General features: G+C 36.0%; 1 protein-coding gene across 2 annotated transcripts in view; it reads right to left on the reverse strand.

Moving 5' to 3' along the window:
- RUNX1T1 (RUNX1 translocation partner 1) overlaps positions 1-11,540 on the reverse strand; it is a 103,010-nt gene extending 91,470 nt beyond the window's left edge. Inside the window, exon 1 of one of the 2 annotated variants that reach the window (XM_006906804.2) lies at positions 11,121-11,540. In XM_006906804.2, the coding sequence (XP_006906866.1) occupies positions 11,121-11,127 (7 nt within the window). In that variant the 5' untranslated portion in view covers positions 11,128-11,540. The remainder of the gene's footprint in view (positions 1-11,120) is intronic. The other variant, XM_025043329.1, reaches the window with a different exon arrangement.
- Between the last annotated feature and the right edge of the window lie 10,594 nt (positions 11,541-22,134).

Below are 22,134 nucleotides of genomic sequence, written 5' to 3' on the forward strand. Positions count from 1 at the left end.
CTGCCCCTGAACTTAGCTCAAACTACCTTTGAAAATGCCAACCATATTCTCATCTCGGGGCTCTTGAACTCGCTATTCCTCTGCCACTGAATCTTCAGATCACTCAGGTCTCAGCAAAAATCTCAAAGCTGCCTTCCTTAACAATCAATCACCCCAAATGAACACCCACACACCCACTTACCCCCACTCCGTATCCTGTTTTTTAATTGTATTTACCCCTGAATAAAATTATCTTGTACAGGTACCTGTTCTTTGTTTATGGTTTGTCTCCCTTCTAAAATATAAATGCCCTAAACATAAATGCCCTGACAGGAGGGACCCACCACTGATTCCTCAATACCTACAACAGTGTCACACCCACAGTGTGAGCTCAGTAAATATTTGTTAAATGAATAACTGAACTCTAGATGTCATAGAGATGGATATATAATTAGATACAGGCCTGACCCTCAAAAATTTGTAAGGGGAAAAATGCGCAAATAATTCTACAAGACAAAATGTTTTAAGACCATAAGTGAAATAATAACAAAGTATTACGTGGTTTCAAAATGAAATTTTAAAAAATCATATACCAACATAATATTAAGATCTACTTAAAATTCCATACAGGAAAAAAAAAAAAAGGGAGGGAATAAATTAATGGGGAAGTAGAAGAAAAAACACTCCTCTACTCCATTTTCCTTCCTTCTCTCCCTCCCTTCCTCCCTTCCTCCTTCCCTCCCTCCCTCTCTTCTCTCTCTCTCTTTTTCTCTCACTCATGTTATTCCTCAGACCAGATATGCTCAGTTCAGTCATGGCTTGGGAGATATAAATATCATTGAAATTCTAAAGCAGTTCTGAAAGAGAGGATGCCTCAATTGGTATGCAAGGGATGTTTCCTCCCCCGAATACATTATGAACTTGCAGCATGCTAATATGCCATGCAATCATAAGCACCAGATGGGGCAGTAGGCAGTACATGTCCCATCAAACCTCAAGAAGATGTATTAATGTTCATGTTCTTAAAAAAAAAAAATCCTTTGCCTGTATCCCTAGACTTCCACATTTCTTAGCATTTCTCTCAAAGCACAGTCCTCCAGGGCTCCAGGGCTGCTCCTCTTCACCAGATGGTGCCAGGAATCATTTCAATCTATTTTATCACAGGAGGCAAAGGCCACAAAGAGTGTTAGACTACGCTTACTGAAGGCACACCAAGCACAAAAGAGAACAACAGAAGATACAGGAGACATAAGAAATAAATCTTCTCCAGGCACTAGTGATGAAACATTTTTTAATTATTCTGAACACTTATTTATGTTCAACACAAAGAAAAATAAAATAAATCGTTTTATATATGTCCAAACTTTCAAGACTATCTGATATTATTGTGAAATTGAGGTCTATCCAAATATTCTCTAAAGATGATCAGCTAAACTAACAAAGTTATGAATAATCAGAAGGTGGCCTCAAAAGAAGCAAGGGTATAATACATGGTACCTAAGTGAACTGAAACAGACTCACTTCTTTAAAAGTAACTATCAGAACAAACTAACATCCCAAAATTCGGGTTGAAATGCACCCTCTCATAACTATCTCAATTTGGTTGTAATGTGTAGGTATCTGAATATTTCATCATAAACCAAGGTTCTGAACAAATACATTATTTTTAATTTCTTGAGTATCACTTTTTTTAAGTACATCATTTAAAATAAATAAATAGCCTCTATCCATCTAAGATAGCCACTGGTTTATTTATGATCAAAAAAGGGGTATTTTCTCTAGAATATATGAGACAAAAAATTATAATTTACAACAGTGATTCTTAAACTTGGATATGCTTCAGAATCCCGAGAGCTCATTCAAACAGACTGCTGGGTCCACTCCTGAAGTTTCTGATTCAGTAGGTTTGGGGCAGGGCAGAGCATTTACATTTCCAATAAGTTCCCAGGTGATGCTGCGGGTCCATGGACCCCACTTTGAGAATCATTTACTGACATCATTCAGTAACATGTTTCCAAAGTGCTCTACTGACCCTCGGGAAGTCTGTACAGAATATCAGCAATATCCTTGTAAAAACAGGACTAAAAAGCTGACTATCAATGAATTTTTAAGGGCACAAATTAAGAAAAATACTTATAAAATATTGTCAAATTAACAAGATTATTCTTTCAAGGTATATTGTGTAATGATATTCTCTTAAACTCAAAAGTTCTGCCCTATTCCTTTCAAAGGCTTCAATGTAAATGTTGAAATAAATATAAGAGAGCAAAATATTTAAAGAAAGCTGAATGAATATAACAAATTACATGTTTTGCAAGAAAATATAAATCATGAGCTAAATGAATTATCTTAGCAATCTCTCTGGAGTCTTTAGGATAAATTTTATCACCCTATCAAATTGCTAGTCATGTAAGATTACTGGTAGAAGAAACTGTTGGCTGAATTTACTGTGTAACTGAAAAGATAAATATTTCATTAATATTTGCCATTTGCTAGAATCATACTCAATATGTCTGCTGGAAGACTGAAACCTCACACCCTTCCTTGCAAACTACATGCAAGTGCTCAGGAACAGAAAGAGCTAATTTCCCAAAATATTACATACGACTATCAAAAGCCCTTGACTTTGTTTCTGATTTCAATAATTATTTCAGAAAGGGATTTTTAAAGTGTTACATGTTATATTATACTTTTAATAAATATGGTTATAATAAATTATAAGACTTATAATACATGCATTTTAACTAATAAGCAGCTAGCCACCAATAAAGCTGTATAGCCAAAAAATAAATTTATTATTTTTCCTTAACTCTGAAAAAAAAAAAAACACCTGATCCTTAAATACCATTTACTAAAAATTTTATAAGATTCAATTCTTAATTTTCTCCTCATAATTAACACATTTTGTGCATTACTTCTTTCCTTTAAAATCTCTGTGAATCCCAGTCCACCTCTCATCTAACTCACTTATTAAGCAAACATTTATTGCCTTTTACATGCCAAACTTACAGGTAGCCTAAAATAAAATTATTAGAAATAGGAAAACAAGATAACGTAAATGGCAGCTTTATCAAAAAGAGTTGATGATGCTTAAAATGTCTATTTTAAACAACAAAGAAGAGCCTGTATCTTGAGATCCGTAAAAAGTTAGATAGAATTCAGCTCTCTAGCAACAGCTCCTACTAAAAAACATGAACATCAGTAAGGGACGAAAAGCCTTCTAGTCGCCTAGACTAATGCCACAAATTTAAAGTGCCACTTATTAATATCTGAAAAAAAAAACAAGATGGACTTTTAGCCTTTTACTTAAGCATATGCTTTATTATTATACTTAATATCCTAAGTTTAGTTATCTGGTTTCAAAGTTAGTAAATTAATAGAATTAGTAAAAGGGTGGGCACATTAATATAAAAGGGGTGGGCAGAGGACAGAAAGAGATTAAAAAAATCCTATTAAGTGAGGACAAAACTCAGAAAATCCCATCAAATGTAGACAAAACTCACCAAGCACAACAGTCTAGAGCCCTTTTGTATGGTTCGAACACTGAACCCTATTCTTAAGTCCAGAGAGCATCATTATCTGCCTTTAATAATTACCACTTACACGTAAACTCTACTTTTTGGGGGTAAACAGCAGGTTTACAATCATTATTACCACCGTTGTGCCAAGTAAAAGTCAGCTAAGCAGAATAACTGTCTCTAAGATAAAACTGAAGTTCAGGCAGACAGTAAAATGACTTGTTCCTGGTCGGACCACTAAGTGGAAGAACCTGATTCACGTCAAGGACTTGACATTTTCAACACTTCCTGTGTTTTTTGATAGAGGGCCTCATAAAACATAATATATTAAGCACTCACAATATAAGTCCAAATCAAAAAGCAAAAAAGGTTAAAACATGTTCTGTACAAACTGATCAAGAATATAGCTAAGTATGAAAACCATGGCCATTCAAAATATTTGGTCGATAAATACAAAAATTTTCAACAGTTAAACAGAAGCAAGTCTGTGGCTTACAGAGATAATGTTCTGCTCTCTGGAAAACATTACAAAATGGTTAAATTTTTCCTAGAATTTTTGGTAAGAGGTGTATTAACTTCACACTGATAGGGTACCAAATGCTTTACTTTCAGAATATATGAGTAAAACATAAAGATATAAAAACAAATAGCAAGAAATGCCTCTATATAGTAAACAGTTAAATAACAACAGGTAATTCCTCCTTTCAACAAAGTTCTTTTTCTAGAAAATCTGCTAAACGTACAGAATAGAAAAAGTTTTAAAAACCTGATCACATCTGCATTTACCAATTTTTTTTTGGCTATGTCATGTTTGGCAAGCAAACACTGGTATATAAGAGAATGTCCAAGTAACTAAGAAGCTGTTTTGCCTCTGATTTCTATCACTCTATATTTTATCAACCAATGATTAGGAGTAACATCTATAAAAAAGTTAAATGCTTTCTAAGGACAACATTCTTCATTTTGATTCCTTTAAAATTATGTTTCTAAGCTGTACAAATACAACTAATGCTAGAGCAGAAAGGAAGAAGAAATGTAAATAGGTCTTTCAAATGAAGTGTTCCCATAAGTATGCAGTTTATAACTTCAGATATAACCATAATAAAGAATAAACAATGCTCATCTCACAGAGAAAGTGTCAGAATCAAAACTTTTCTTCATTCTAGTCATTTCCTTCTCAGGACACATGTTAAACACCTCAAATGCAAGAATATATAAATTGTTAGCACGGGACTCTCAAATTGTATTATGTACCTTCCTCCCAATAACCAAGAATCATGAAAGCAAATAAGTCCTGTGGAAGGTAGTGAAGTTAAATAACGTAAAGTTTAAATATAATGCAATGATATGATCAGAAGCTCAGCAACTGTCTTTCTCAAAGTTCCAAACAACTTAGCACCCCATTAGAATCATCCCAGATTATAAAGAATGCTATTTATTTTGTCAAACTTTTTAAGACTCTTGTTAAAGCCATAAACACATGATAAATACACCCTCTAATATCTCTTCTTCCTAAAGAGCATTTCTGCCTATTAATTACATAGCTCTTAAGGTCAAACTCTTTACAGTATCATGTTCTCATCCATACTTTCAAAATTATTGTCTTGCATGAGCATCAAGTTCACTGTATGATCTTAACAAACCACACAAATTAAAAGACTCCCTCTCATAAAGTGAGCCTTTTTACAGAGTACACTTATCACATAGCCTCTAAAAGGAAAATGTGAAAAACAGAAGTAAAATCTTTTAGAGAAAGCATGCCACAACTTAAAAAGTCAGTGGCTTTTTTTTGGAAGGGGAGGGATGGTGAAAAAAAGGTATCTGCTTTCTTACAGCACACTCACCTTCTGGAAACACTATGTCTGCATGACTAGAACCTCTTGGGGCTGTGAACCATGGACACCCAGCAGTCTCTCTACCAAGAGATTTGATTTTTTTTTAACCACACAATGTTTAACAATTTTGTCTGCCAATGCGTTGAACATATCATTTGCTTTCCAATTTTCTACTAATCCAAAACACAGAAAACCATCCATCTGAGCTTGTGATCAACAAAAAATAGCCAGGATTACCACATTCCAAAAGCCAAGAAAAGTGATGTTTTAGTTAACCAACATAGAGCTTTGTCAGGGAGTAAAGTTAAGATTTCTAGGTTTTTCAAAATAATGACATTAGCCCCCTGATGCCTACTACTCCCACTGCACTCTTTCAAGAGGAGTAGGAATACAGAGAGAAATAACCACCATCCTAAACTGTTTTATCGTTCTCGATGATTAAGGCTAATGTTTTCATATTTTTATTTTTCAGCAAAGATAACTCTACCTTCTATGCTACTGTATTTCAAATTCAAACATTCCTCTTTAAATGCTTCCATCTAGCTTCCATTACAAAATACCTTCTTAACAAGCCACAACATACTCATCCCTCCTCAAAAAGGAAAGAATAAAACAAAAAAAGGAATCCAAAATCAGCAGACAGACCAAAGAATCTTTGCCATTTAACTGCATCTATGTGTCCTTGGGCAAAATGCTTTATTTATCTGATCTTCAGGTTTCAAATAGATCATGTGATCACAGAAACCATTTACAGAGCTGTATGTAGTGAGAATTAGAAAGTATAAAAAGTGCCTAGCCCAGGGCCTGCCATATACAGGGTTTCAATTAAAGGCTGCTCTAACTATACTATCAGAGATTTATTCTGTTCCTAAATGACAGTTATATATTCCCTTTGAGATTAAGAGGACCTCCTGATTCCTCTGCTTGAAACTCTTATGGGTTGAAAAACATAATTAAACTAGACATTCTCAGAAAGTACATTTACATTAATATTAATTAATGCAAACAGCTGTTTGAGAAAGCTAGCCAGATAAACCTACTTCTTGGTCAGGTGTGAAATCCTATTGTTCTCAATTTGTGAGTCATTTCAGTTAATGACTTATTTCATTAGATATAGTTAGCTACCAAAGAACTGCACTGTACACAAAGAAATTGCTTTTGATAAAACTATACCCACTGTCACACAAATGAAAATTTAATAAACAAATGAATGTCCTGCCCTCAGTATAAGAACAACAAACTAAAAAATGTTGTTACATTATCAGAGAGCCAATCTGGAGCAAGCAGGTGCTAGGCAAGACTTTCTAATAAGCATTAGATTGGTCTACCCTTCCCCATATGTCCTCAATTCCTCATCCAGTTAGATACTACCTCACCTCTGGGTTCCTTTACCTGTCTCCAGGCTCAGGCTCCTATTACTCTGTATAATAATTACGGCATAATATTACTTCTCTGCCTAAAGCAATAGAACTCAGAACCCTTTGAGGGCCTGGAAAGACTGACTAAATCACAGTTATCTGGTCCTTCGCCCATTTTCAGCAACCTAATGTCTACTCTAGTACCTGAATTTCCTTATTACAGTAACCTTTCAGTTGTCATAGTTTTACATTATTTGATCTATTTAACACTCCGGTAATTAACTTCATTGAGGCTCCCTAATTTCAAAACAATTATAAGATAAATTTGTCGGCACACCTTTGCCACAGGCTAAATGATTACTGTTACTGAATTTTTCTCCTAAATAGCTCTGCAGTCCTGGAGAAGGAGAAAAAGCATATTGTAAAAGCAATTCTGGGTGGAATATAAAAGACAACAAAGTAAGACTGACATTAATATGGTAATGTGACTTAATGTGTATATGAGATTTGGAAGGATCATGGTAAAGAGGGTGAACTGAGAAAAACTTCTCACTTTAATAAACCACCTGAGCAAGTTGCTAAACTTCTAAGAGCTTCGGTTTCAACATCTTGTAAAATGAACGTGCTTGCAAGATCAACCTTCCAGCTCTAAAATGTATTTGCCCCTCTTATGATTCAAAAGGCTATTCTAAATATTATAATTACAGCACCTTCTTTGTAAGCATCAAATATCAGTGATGAGATGACTAATAAACATTTCTACACAATATAATGCTCACTAAGTGAATGTTTACTCTAAGAAATAAAAATAAACTAGTTGTCTTCACAAATGATCACCCCCCACCCCCCAAAAAAAGATTAAACACTTACCTTTTCAATAGATCATTAACTACACAGAAAGATGCCATGTGAAAGAGATCAAGTACTCAGAAATATTAACAGAAAATAATTTAAAAAGAAAAAGGGAAAAGGTGCCAGGGCTTGGAAAGAAGTTAGAAATTCTAAATGTCTGCTAGGAAGAAGTAACCTACAAATGCCTACACAATCTACATTTATAATTGGATATTTGCAGCTTATATAGTATTCTTATAATAGCTGGCAGGAGGTTTGTTCGCTACAACAAAGAACCTAACACATTGGCAAACCAACTTGCAAGGTAAAACAGAGTGACAGTGAATGCACTATTGTGTTTTTTTGTTCTCGTATAAGAGCATTTAGATGCATCTATTTTTTAAAAAATTACCAGGTGCATTATCTAAATGTTCAGTTACTAGGGACACTAACAATTGTCTGTCCATGGCAATTTCATTGCTGTTTTTTACACAAATCATCGCTTGCAAGCACTGATGTTAAAAACAGAAAAACAGTCTAGTACACAGTGGCTATAAATGCCAAATCAATTTTCAGCAGATAATAAAGTCCATGTTTTACAATCAGCAATGCACTGTTTTACTACCCAAAAATGTAAGCTAATAATATATAGCTCTACTAAATGGAAAATGCAGATATGCTGTTAAAAAACAGGCTGGCTGTGAGAGGATGGATCATTTCTTCAGGGACCTTCTTAAAGCTATGTGTAAGTGTTTTGAAAATATCACATGATGTGGCCATGTGTTAAAAATTACAGCCAGTTAAGTTCTCTGCTAAGAAAAATATGTGGGCAATTTATGAAATGCACTCCAGGATGGAGATGTCTTAAGTAAAACCAGATTTTGAAAACAAACCATTTTTTTTTTTTGAAACTTGAACTTAAAAAAAAGTTCCATGCACATCTGGAGAACAGGACCATTGAGAAAGGGTGGTCTGACCTAACACTAGCCATCTTCTGAAAGAACAGCACTATTTCTGGGCTACACGGACTGTCCTTTTAAGGAAACAGTTCGGAAAGCATTTTGTAGGTCAACATATGTTCTTTGATAATATTATACAAAGATTGATAAAAATATAAATGTTTCAGAAAGCTTGGAGTCATCTCCTCCTGAAACAACACAATGCCCAAGGTCTCCTAGCCTTCTCATAAGAAAACTGTCCTTTTCTTAAACACAAGGATCTAGTTGTTACAAAGTGACAAGCAGTGAAATGATATTTCCTTATATTGAGTTAAATCATAAAAATTATTTAACCTATTTCTTTAAAGCATGCGTGACCTCCTTTGACTTTTCATAGTTCGTTTGTAACTGTATGCTATCAACAACTAGCATGTTTCTTTTTAACTGAAATAGTTCTAGAAACCTTTAAACTAAAGACTTTTGTACCTACTCATCCACGCAGATAGGTATGTCTTTGAATAAATTCAGTTTGTGTATATATTTCCAGGGATCCTCATTTTTATGAAAAAGGGTCCCAAATCTGATAATTGTTCATTCAAGTTTGATACAATCAGGAACCTGTTCTGACATGTGATGACTAATAATAATAATAATAATAATAATAAATGATATACAAATATGTAGCCAAATAAAAAAGTGACAATATCAGATTACCTGAAACATATCTTTTTACTCTTATACACATAATGTTTTATTTAAAAATATAAACTCTGCCCCAAATAGTTAAAATTGTCCATTAATATAAGTACATATGTATGGATTAAATATGCTAAAAACATATTAAGAGGTAGTCCATCCAACAGCGGAGTTTAAAAAGTACAGATGAGTCTCAAAAATAGCCAAGTGTTAGATCTGCTCAAGTATCTTCATTCTAGCACATGCTCATAGTCACAGCTGTTAATATATTCTCTGCATTGAAATACAAGGTTTTCTAACACAGTTGAGGGAAAAGAGAGAGGGGGAGGGGATGAGAGGGAGAGAGAGACAAACACTGCCCACACTTTGTGTTACTGCTTTAGAACCCATCAGATATTAATGAGTTAACAGAAAAAAAACAAACTTACCAATGATTCTAAAACCTTAAACATAGTTCAATGTATTTTAAATACGAATGCTTTGAAGATTAATTTAAAATCATGTAATTAGTTAGGGGTTGCTAGGGTCATAACTAATCTCTTTCTCCTATTATCATTCATAAGTGGCTTAGGTTTATTATGGGTTTAGTTTTAGCAAAACGAAATACAGACTCTAAAATGCTGATAAACCAGATCATTTAACACATATTTATTAAGAGCATAAAAACAAAGGTTCAAATTAAGATACATAAAAATGAGATGAAACTGCTACAATATTCTGGCGAAATGAAAAACAGGAGCACTTTTTCACACTGATTCCCTAACACACACTCAATGCACATTACATTTTTAGGTGCATGTGCATATAAATAAAGATGAGAGCTTCAAAAGTTAAAGTGACCTTCCAAAAACCTTGGTCACTATCTTTTTGTAAATTGATTTTCCCCGTATTTCATCTACATACAATCCTCATCTACCAAACTAATGAAAAAGTGCGGTTCAGTCACAAATGCATCCTTTCCGCACATGTGTCAATGACAATGTGGACTAAAAGACACATTCTGAAGGGAAAACATTCTTCAAACAACTGGCAATACCTACACACAACTGTAGTTGCAGAAAACCGGCAGATAATGTTTCAAAACACCATCTGTGAGGTGTACAAACTCTGTGACCAAGCACAGCCTCTTCTCCCTGTCCTACCCAAATAATACGCACGATTCAGCCAGCTGGAGGATCTCTATCTGCCATGTCTTTTTTATCTGGAGAGAGACTGCTCAAAGCAAGCACAGGGTAACCCAGAAAGTTCTTGAGAATAGCAGAAACGACCCTTTCCCCCAGTCAGGCTTCTTTCTCCATAAGCAGAGCCTTCCCTGGCAAGATCACAGGAACATTCTGGGCTTCAAAGATAATATTTTTCAGAGGAAACTGACATGCACTAAATTTCCAGAACCACAACAGCTTCGGTAATTCAGCAGACTTTGTATTTTTAATGAACTGATTTCAGTTATTTGCCTGATGACATCTACAGACTGTGATTTAGGGCAAGACTGGTATTATTTTCAGTTCCAAAGCTTTCTTCACTTTCTCTGACATAAAGAGCTTTTTAAAGAGACCTTATTCCAGGATCCCGCCATAATCTGAAAACTCTCCACAGATGAAATTTCTAGGATACAAGGTACAGATGACAGCCACGAAATCCAGAACAGAAACAATACTTCTTACGTGAGTTAAGTCCCTCAAGTAAACTGCTCTGGCAAACATACATGGCTAGTTTTCCCTCAGCTTTTAAAACACACACCTCCAAAATTTTAAAAGGAAGGGCTCCACACCCTGTACCCGTGCATTTAGATCTTGATGGCTTTCTTTATGCCACCTTCCACACATCACCTCTGTCACTCCCAGCCTCTGCCTACCCACATAAAGTATAGCATGCCATGGGGTAGGAGGTATTTTCCGTGTCTAATAAAAAGTAAGCTTTCTTCTTGTCAAAATCAGAGAGAGAAAGTAGAGCAGGGTAACTCACCAGGCATCCTTGAATGCAGGGTCCACACAGAAAAGTGGCTGTCTCCTAAAAGCCGGCGCAATCAGAGCTCATGCCTCCTGTTCTGGAATGAGCGCAGCAGAGAGAGGAGAGCCGTGAGAAGGGACTGGGACGGCATAGCCCGAGGCAGGGTGCTGGGCGCGTGCGCCTGCCAGGCAGAGACAGATGGAGAGCTGACACTCCGGATTGCACTTGGAGCAGAAATGTGGATGATGACAGGAGCACATGTGGCCTTGAACCCAGCCCTGTCTCTTCAGGCAGAACAATGACAGGGATGTGTATGCAAAGTATCACAGCCTCGGCCTCCCCTTACCCACTCTACCTCTCTCTGCAAGTTCCAGAGCACCAAAGAACAGAAAGTAAAAAGCAGAATGATAAGCTATTTGCTGAATAATTCATTCACCACCCCCTCCCATCCAGTTACAAATTAACCCTTATTTTGCCAAAAGAATGGAAAGTAGACCTGGCCCCCTACCACTGCTCGAAATGAAAGGCTTCCCTTCATTTTCTCATAAAAGGGAACTCTATTAAAAAAACAAACAGGCACAAACCTCAAAGCTTGTTTATTGAACTGGAAATCCGAAACAGTATAAAATCATTTGTATAAAACTTTGTATATTGTGCCAGTTCATCATACTGAACAAAGTATCAGAATCATTCCTTTTGTCAGCATCTCAGTAGTATGTGTAAAATAGAACACTTTAAACGCAGAAGCAGGCCACTTTTATTTTACTAGACTGCTTTTAACCCCCTGGGATTCCCGAGTTGATAGGCTCCAAACATTTTCAGCTTACTTTCCTCTGCCTTGCATAGAGATCCATGGGAGATGAAAACAAAATCTTCACTGTAAAGTCTTTTCAAAAGCTGAGCAATCATGTCCTCCTGATTTCTGAGTTTTTGCACACCCTTAAATGTTTATCCTTCCCATGAATAACACATACCCGACCTGGTTCGATGGACTCTTCCCTATTAAGCTTTAATGGACACCATGATATATAAAACTACAAGCCTTTGTTATAGTGCTTTATCTAAAGCTGGCTATTTTCCTCTCAGCAGTCCCTCTTTAGTCCTTTATAAAACATTCTTGCCTCATAGGAGAAACATATGCCTGTCTGCCTCGCATGCCTTTTCTAAACACAAAAATGCCAGGCAAAAGGAAAATGCTGTTCTTGTCTAAAACTCTCCCTGACGTTTTAACACTTGCAAATCTTTCCAGGTCTGTGTGCATTTGTTTTAACAACAGGGCACATGATGAAACAGATGCCTCAGGCTTTACCTTCCCAATGTACCTTCGACCCACAATAAACAAAGAAACAATTCTACTCAGGAGTCTCTGACCAGCCTGTAAGCTCAAAGAATATGACAGACAGGAGCATCCCCTTTAACTGTTGCTACCCCTTCACAGTCTTCCACTTCTTATTCTACACTTTCCGTATACTTTTAGCCTTCATCAAATAGATTTTTCCCCTACTTGCTGCCGCAAAGAAATCATAAAAACCCATGTAAAGCACAGGCAGTGACTCTAACTTCTACCTACTCACCCTTCCCACACTTCTCCGCAAGAGTGCACACAACCTGTTTCAAAGCACGCCCACGCACGCACACACACCCTGCACAACCTAAAAATAAATCATCTTTGGTAAACAGCGTCAATCAATAAGAATTTCTATAGCCCCCAAATACTGCACCCTAGCACTGTTTCATCTGGTGATCCCCTCAAAAATCCATCAATGTCAGAGACAACTTGTAAAAAGACCATAATTCATAATGATTACTCTGTTCTGTCACTAATAGTATACTGCATCCTATTTATGAAGCCAATCTTTTTGTTCATCTTAGTGAGATGTCACTTGTAATGAGGTTCTGTGTAATGGATTTCAGTATATAGATAGTTAAGCACCAAGCTCAAACATTCGTATGACAGAAAGCTTTATTACAGGCATGAGTGTAATAATCAATTAAGTCCTGCTATAAGAGCGTTTATGGAATCCAGCATCCTAAATCTGTAAATTTTCATTTTTAAAGAGAAGATTTTTTTTAAAGCCACTCAATGATATTTTTAATACTTTACCTATGTTAGAAGGAACATTTTCACAGTGGGAAATCCAACCTTTCATCAATATGCACGGTGAATCACTTCTGAAATAAAAAATCATATGGCAAAAATGCATTATACTTTAAGAAAGCTGGGTGATATCTGGTTTTAAAACTAGTCTTAATATCGGTACACTGCAACTCCCTAAACCATACCTCAGAAAATTGAACTTCCATATGCTGTGTGATTATGTATCTTTTCTATGTGTAAAAAAAGCTTTTTAAGCTGTTATCTGACTACAGTAATTGCCACTTTAAATTGATCCATGTCAACAAAACCCGGATCCCTGGAGATTCTCACCTAGAAGTCTGATTGCAGAAAGGGACTAACTGAATGTATGTGCTTCTGAGACTAGTTCAGCATTTTCTCAAGGAACCAGTTTCCTCCTCCTGTTCTTCATCAGTGGAAGCAAGCAAATCAACAACCCCACTTGGCAGTTCTCCCTGAACACGGAAACCTAGATATATAGTTCTAAACAGTTACTTACACAAAATAACTTTCCCTTTAAAAAAAGAATAAAAAAGGGTAAAAGTGCCAAGATCTCTAACATCCAAATTGTATAATAAATATAGACAATCAATAACATGACAAATGCATTAATGTAGGAGAATGGAAGAAAAAATACATATTGCAAGTTTTCTCCAGTGAAAAACACTGTCCTGCATCCCCATTAGTAAACATATTTTTAAAAATTAAAATATATTCAAAACAATCACAAAGAATACATTGCCAACCAATTAAGTACTTTCTCCGGAGAGCCATGTCAGTTAATGCACATCTTTTAATTAAGAACACGGAGCATTTTTAAGGCAATTCGTTAAGAGTCATCTAAATAATCACCTTCTAAATTGGTAGATTTAGTCAACTCAACGCCAAGATCCCCCCAAAATACATAAATTGGTTTTTGACAATAAATTTAAATTATTCACTAGAGAAAGACGGTATGATATCGTATTACTCCAAGGTATTTTCCACTTGTTTCCAAAATAGGCAAGTCTATCATACAAAATTTTTCCTTTGTTCAATCCTGATCCACCAATAGAGACTAGCAGTCTACTGAAATCACCTGCAATTAATGAAAGTTCTCTACACCGGTGAAGGGAGAATTTGAGTTAAAGTTTTTCTACAGATCTTCTCAACTTTCCTCTCTGCTTCTAGCAGGCTTTGACTTCACACAGTGGGTATTAAGTGAGTTAATTCAGAGGAGCTGAAACCTCATTGATCCTAATTGAAAGCAATACACCCAAGCAAATACTTTCCTATCCCATCTGCTCTGGCCTGCCACCAGCTATTCAAAACAAGAGAATTAATAGTTTCAGATATTCTAACCAACCCAATAAAGGCACTCATTTAAAGAGGGCTGCATTAACAAAGTAAAAAAAAAAAAAAAAAAAAACAAGGGCAAAATGGGTTCAAGGGGAGCATTTTACTCCTAGTTGCCTTTAACAAAGCTGAATAAGGCTTGTTCTGACTTTTTATGTGCAAGACCTGATAAACTGAATGAGAAGGCACTCGATCAGCCAATGAGCATTGATGAATGGTCATTAAGACCCCCCCCCTGCTCTTAGAGGACACCCTTCCACAAAGTGGCACACCAGCTTGAAAGGGCGGACTCACTAATGTCCAGATTTCTCCACTTGCTTGTTCCACTCTCAACTTCGGACCACTGACCACCAAATGAGGCTGACATATTGGAAAATAATGTTTTATGGGCAAGTGGTAAAAAATAAAATGGAGGCATTAGCTCTGCTTTCAAATTCAAATCTGCTAGTTTTGTCAGACCCCAAAGGTTTTGATTTTCCACCCAGCTGGAAGCTATTAGTGTTTTCTAAAGGCATCCCACTGACAGGGCAAACCTACCTAACATGTGAGCTGTTGAGCTAAGAGAGATGGACCTCTCTTTTGGATGATTTCCTAACTTCTCATCACTTTGACAGTCAATTAAATAGATACAACACCTAATAAAAATATACATTAATTTGCTTCTGCCACTGAAAGATATCTAAAACTGTATTAAATAAAGGCCATAATAGACTGTCTCCTGACAAAGATAAATCCAATCATATTGTGTCTGTGAGAAAAACGGCTTATGTTTTAGTTAGGCTACAACATAAGATACAGCCAACTACAAAGAAATCAGGGAAAGAAAAAAATTAAGTTAAAATGTCCACTGAAGTCTCCATAAAGGTAAGAGGATATTTGTCATTTTTGCTCCTTTCTATTACTGTCTGTTGTAAACAACTAGACACATTCCCATCGTTTCCCTCAAATGTTTCCTTTGGGGGAAATGACTAGCAAGCAGTTGAGCCTCCTCAACTTTGAGGCAGCCCACAGAAGAACTCACAAGAACTTTGCTTAAATGACAAAAGAACAGGAGACATAACTGCCATTTTAAGAATTTGAAGGGTACATAAATATGGGGTCAAAGGGTTATTTGGGCTGTTCAAGAGGGCCTAAGCACTAGTAATTAGATGGAATCAAGGAAAAGAAAACTATTAAGAGGAAGCTTGTCTTAATAGGTGATTATACAAAACATCACAGGAGCAGAAAAGCTTCACTACTTGGATCATTCGCAACTAGATGACAAAAGCCCCATACCACACACGGTTCCATGGAGAACATACTGGACGGTTTGTCAAGAAATCCTAATCTACCAGGGCAAGTGGCAGGTCCAGAGCTAGATGTCACAACTCTTTCTTTTCACCTATGATATGTCAAACTCGATGACTCAGGTCACTTTGATTTTTGTATCTTTATTAGCTAAAGTGTGTTAATAATGTGCTCTAATGTGAAGATTCCAATATGTTGGTTTTTAAGTAGTAACGATATCCTAAACTGAAAAACCAAAGAGTCTCTATATTTTTTCCATCTTCAATGTATACAGAATAAAATGTCAGTTATATTATTTCAACAATTTTTAAGCAATATATTGATTCTTAGCTCTGTGGTGGAAGTATAATTTTCTCTACATATGAATGAAAAGATGTGTATTAGCACATTTAAGTATGTAGTGTACATTTGTGTGTAATTGTGCAAAATGAAATCGGCTTGAGATAAAATATCACGTCCGACAAATAAACAAAATCTATATTCAAATTATTATGAATTGTTTCCGACAGTGCCAATGCCTTTAAAATATCACAATATTTTGTAGTTCTTTTCTACCAACTTTTGGTTTTCAATACCTAATATTCAAAAAAATTCTGAAATGCTATAATAGATTTAACAATTGCATTGACTGACTATTCCATTATTTAAATGCAAACTTCACATCTACTAATATCATTAAATGTAGATTACTTCGTAGGCATCTACAATTATTTAAAAATTGTAGATGAGGTTCAATTATTTCAATTATTTAAAAAATTTTAAAGTGTAACACTTTCTTAGTAATCTACAAGGCTGAACTCTAGCTATATTAACTCTGTCTCTTCAAATGAAAGCATTTCCCATAAAAAAAAAAATCTTAAAAAGTACACTTGCATGTAAATCTGCAAATTGCCATTTATAGTGTCCTTATATTTTTTATAACTACAAAAATCAATCAGATAATAGAGAAGACACCATAACTACTCATCTCTTATCCATTTGACAAGGACTGTAACACTAAACAGAAAACCTTTGTTTCAATGTCACCACCTCCCCATCCTGACTAATGGAAAGTCAGTTTTGTTAAAATGCAAGGGTGATGGCGTATGCTCCAATGAACTTTCCCTCCTCTCAGCACCAGGGACAAAACCTGCAGCTCTGCTCTGTGCAGGCAGCCATCTGGACAGCTTTCCCTCGAAGCCCAGCCCACACCACACTGCAGACAGAACTCAGAGGGCTCGAGAGCTCTGTGGGGCTATTCAGGACATACCAAATTCACATTTTCTGCTTGTACGCTTGCAACAATAAATGCTAATGAGGACTATGAATGACAATTTTAAAGACAATTAAAAGGTCTCCAAATCCCTTGCAAATGGAGGCACTTTTCAAAACTTCATCTTCTGTTACAGAGCAGTTAGAGTCTAAAGAAGAAAAAGAATAACTCAAGGAAAACAATAAGATGATCAAAGCACAACCGAATCCTTAAGATTGCCAAAAGAAAGCAATCAGTGTAAGTCCATGGAACAACAGATCTCATCACTGACCCTACCAACAGCCCTGTGAATGCATGAGGTACCTCAATTTCTACTACCTTTGCCTTCTGCAGACATAGAGCTTAATGAATGCAGTTCCTGCTAAATACTGATTTTTTTTGGAGCCTGGGAATTCTAAGAGTAGCAGTTGCCCCAAAATAGTTATAATAATCATCATCACACTTTACTGTAGTATTTAATATTCCACATACCTTTAAATAAATATAAGTGCAAAATGGTCCTCTTCTGAAAACATCTATTCTTAAAAATAATGCAATGATTCTGGGTGGTGAAATAATAAATCATGTTTATTATACCTTTTTTTAAATCTTTATCTTCCAAATGAGGATGTGTTACATTGTGAACCAGAAAAACTAATAAATATTAATTTCAATGCAACGAAAGAACTGAACAAGACATTAAATGTTTTGAACTCGATAGGAATTAAACTATTTTACGTAGCGAAAAAGTAAAACAAAAGATTCGTCTTCCTATAAATTGTGTAAAGGGTATTCGTTAACATGAATTAAAACACTTTCAACAAAATCCACCAGGTGGAGCAAATACACAGCAATAAAATAAAAATCTCAGAATTTTTTCATCATATTCTTTTTTCACAGGATTTTTATCTCTAACAAATGGTCCACTTCCATCTCTCCAGGAAAATCTATGCATACATACTAATTTACCATGCTTATGAACAAATTCAAACACTCAAAAATGATTTTTAGCTACCATGGGTTCATTACAAATTTTCATTTCAAAACTGCTTCATTTGTTCAAATAATACTGAGTACAGTATATTTGCTTTTAAGACAATGTAAAATTTAAAATCAAATTTTTAAATTAATGACCCTACTGGGTTTATCACATAAAACCCCTCCCACTTACCCCACAAGACCAGGCAGAACAGAATTTAAAACTATATATTCTGAAATGCACTGAACAATGGTTAAAACCTATAAATCTCGACTAAATTCCCTTACTCTGCATGCAAATTTCGATTCGCACTCTGACTCCTTATTAAAATTATTCTTAATTATAGACACCAAAATCTTATTATATTTTTAGAATACTGTTACTCTTTTACCTATTATACCAAATGTCCTGTTTTCATTTCTGTCGGTAAAATGACACAAGTCCACAGTTCCTAAAATAATTGGTTTTTTCCTTCTCCTTTCTAGAGCATTTAACTTGCTCCCACTCTCTTCTCCCACAGATCTGATTTTTCCTTGCCATTTCTCTCCACACTTACTGAGCACACTCAGCACAAGGCGCCAACCCCACATTCTTGTTCATATTTTCTTTTTTAATTCCTACGCCACCTGCAAGCCACAACTCCCCATTCACTTTTCAAGTCCTCCAAGTTTTTCTCACATTATACACTGCCTGATGCCAAGGCTTAATGCTACAAATGGTGCTAATGTTACTGGTGTTTAAGAAAGATCCAGTTGAATAGAACTAGCAAAAAGTTGGATCTTGAAAGGAGGGGATACCCAGAGTCTGTTAGTGGAGGACACCAGTTAGGCATGTTGACTGTGGCTTAAGATATACATATATGTTCTCTTCTTTCATATTTACACTAATGCTGAAAGCAATGCAGCAGGCTGATACATAAATACACACGCACGTGCCTGAGGATACACATAACACTTGTGGCAGTGCTATTTATGCTAGTGCACAGTAGATCATGGCGATGCCAGCTCCACCACAAGACACACAAGGATAATCCAATTACTTAAGTGTTTATATATTTTTCACTGGAGTGGTATACGAACACAGAAAATATTGACATTTCTTTCATAAATATAATATGAAAAAAAGTTTTTAGAATAATTCCTACCAAACTCTTCCCTGCAAAGTACAATTCCTTTATTCTTTGTAAACAATGGAATCGATCCCCTGGAGCTGTGTTATGCACAACACAAAGGTACCTACCACTTTCTTTACATGCCCATAACTCCTAGTAACATTAATGGGACACACATATGTGCATCTAAAGGGTAAATGCCCTTAAGTCTGCATGACAGAATATTAATGAAGCAGTTGGAAAAAAAACAAATCATTGCACAAGTTTCACACTTTCTCCTCCCTTTGCAGGAACCCTCCCCCCCACCACCACCTTTTCTCCCTCACCCCATGGCTCCGACTTCCCATCAGCCCAGAGGAGAATCTGTTGGATCTCCTCTTGGTAAGATAACATCTTGGTTATAGTCTAGGGATCTCCCAAATGGCTCTGTCTCCAAGCATTCCTCAGAATATTTATCCTATACTACCCTCAAATTGGCTACACATTTCTGTCCAAATATTATTTCTCACCATCCCTAGCTTCATCAAAGGGTATGGCCCTTCCCCCAGCAAATGTCCAAGTCCATATTAAATTCTGAGGGAAGAAAAAACTCAACCTTAAAAGTCCTATCATCCTTCTTTAAAGATGAACTACTCTGTTTTCATAGACATTAATTTTCCAAAACTGCTTCATGAAAACAATTTCTGAATAACTGGTTCCATACTGAATTACTAAGTGAATCTGATCCCAAAAAGCAATACATGTAGGACACAATATAACAGAAATTAGGAAATTAAGAACCCATTAACTAAGACCAGTCCTCCATTGGTTAATGTCTATCGCTGTTGACAAAAGTATCATTTAATAGCAAGGCCAGAGTATAATGTAAAAGGAGCCAAATTTTTAGATCCATTTAAAAAAAAAAAAAATCAAGAGTGTCTGTCAGTGTAGTCCAGAAGAAGAGAACAGGGTCCCCAACACAACACTGGCAGGAGCCTCAAATTCCTGACCAAACCCTCTTTCACACAATGTCTCCAGAAAGAAAGGAACCCAGGGCAGGAGCCAGCCTGACACTGGCTCCTGTACACAGACAGGGCTGGCCTTGCAGGATGTGAGAGCGCCAGGAGGCTGCGAGAGATACGGGATTTTCACACACTCTCAGGCTGACTGTTTTGCTCTTCAGGTAATTAAACAAGGAAGCAGAGCTGCTGGGTCTGAGCCTGACCCTGAAGCTGCAGGCTCCACAGTTCTGCATATCAACTTCCGCAAAAACTGCCCAGAGCATCAACAGAACATTCTCTTCACTCTCCCTCTCACTTCCTTCTCCACCTCTTTCTAAATCTGACCCAGAAACAAATCCTCCCTACAAACATCCATAAAAAAGTCTGAATATATTTGTAAGAAAAGCTGCTGTGCTGTTCTCTGTCATTACCTTTCAAATTTTAAAAAGCAAAAATATTACCCTAAAAAAAAAAATTTACCCTAATGGCAGGAACTTCATAAAAATGCACATATAAGAAATCTATGTAAAATACTGGTATCTTAATTAAGATGGATTATTCAGAGAAAATCATGCTGAAATAATCTTTTTCTCTTTAGCATGAGCTTGATTAAAGGTGTGAATCCTCAAATTCAAAAAAAGCTCCCCAAGAAATAAATGATTTTGATATTCCAGTTCACAAATTAAACATTTGTTGTGTTGTGTAATTAATATTATTTTCAGTTTTGATAATGGGCATTATGGTAAGCATATGCCACCTATAATCTGGTTTATGATGTGTCAGTGAAAATCTTATTAAACAAAATTCTAAAATATTTCTTGTGTACAAAGAAAGTCACCATTAAAACTCAAGAATACAAAAAACATGCCTTAAAAGATAAGAAAGTGGTACAGTTATATACATATATTATATATATATATATAACATAATATGTGCATACACATATATAAATATTAAGCAATGATTACAATCATAAATAATATATTCTTCCTTCATCTCAAAATCCATAGAGTAAAATGTTGGCTGAAAGAGACAGAGACCAAAAGAGAGAGGAAAACAAAAGCATGCCTGCTTGTCTGTGTTCAACACAAAGAACATTAAATGAAAACAACTGGCATGCTGCCAAATTCCTATAGAGGCAAAGAGATTCAAATAAATTGATTTCACGCATCACACTGACCTGGGATCAGTGTGCAGAGCTACAATAAGCTCAAAGCTCCATGTGGGGTAAAGCCCATTAATGCTATCAGACCCCTCAAACATGACCAAGGAAAACCAAAAATAAATGCAGATAATCTCAGAAAATAGCAATTATTCTTGAGAAAATAACTTTCCTCTTTTGCTAATAAAGATACCAATATTTGAAGGTGCAAAGCATTATATATAAATTAACTTCTTAAAAATCACCCTTTTCAAAAATACAAATGTAGCTTTTGAAACACATATAAATCGATAGTTGCGACTACATAAATGTCTTATGCCATGATATGAACATAAATACATACCAGTTTGCAACAAGTTTCCTGTGTCATAATTGCCTCCCATGCCATTCTCCTTGCATCTTTTGGACAATCACACACACACACACACACACACACACACACGCACGCACGCACCAAATAATGGACTCTTCCTAGTATTTTCCTTAATGACTTAGAGAATCAAGCTCCTCAGGCTGGACACCATCCCTAGCTGTCCCAAATTTACCTACTCCTTACAATGACACATATTACAGGAGAACAGCTCCAAATCACATTCTGGAGGACCAAGCATTGTGCATACTTTTGGGTACGATTTAAAATGCTAGTAGGAAACTTACCAGCATTTTGCCTTTACCAGCTTTCACCTAAGCAAGTGGCTGTCCCCTTGGTACCATTTTCCCCAAGGCCACCTAAGAGAAGCAAGCCTGTCTCCTGTTGACCCTCACCGGACTTCAAACTCTCCACACAGACCAGACTCTCTGGCGCCACTTCAGGCCATTCTTACAGCC

The sequence above is a fragment of the Pteropus alecto genome, unplaced genomic scaffold (assembly GCF_000325575.1).
Source record: "Pteropus alecto unplaced genomic scaffold, ASM32557v1 scaffold51, whole genome shotgun sequence".
Classification (NCBI taxonomy): Eukaryota; Metazoa; Chordata; class Mammalia; order Chiroptera; family Pteropodidae; genus Pteropus; species Pteropus alecto.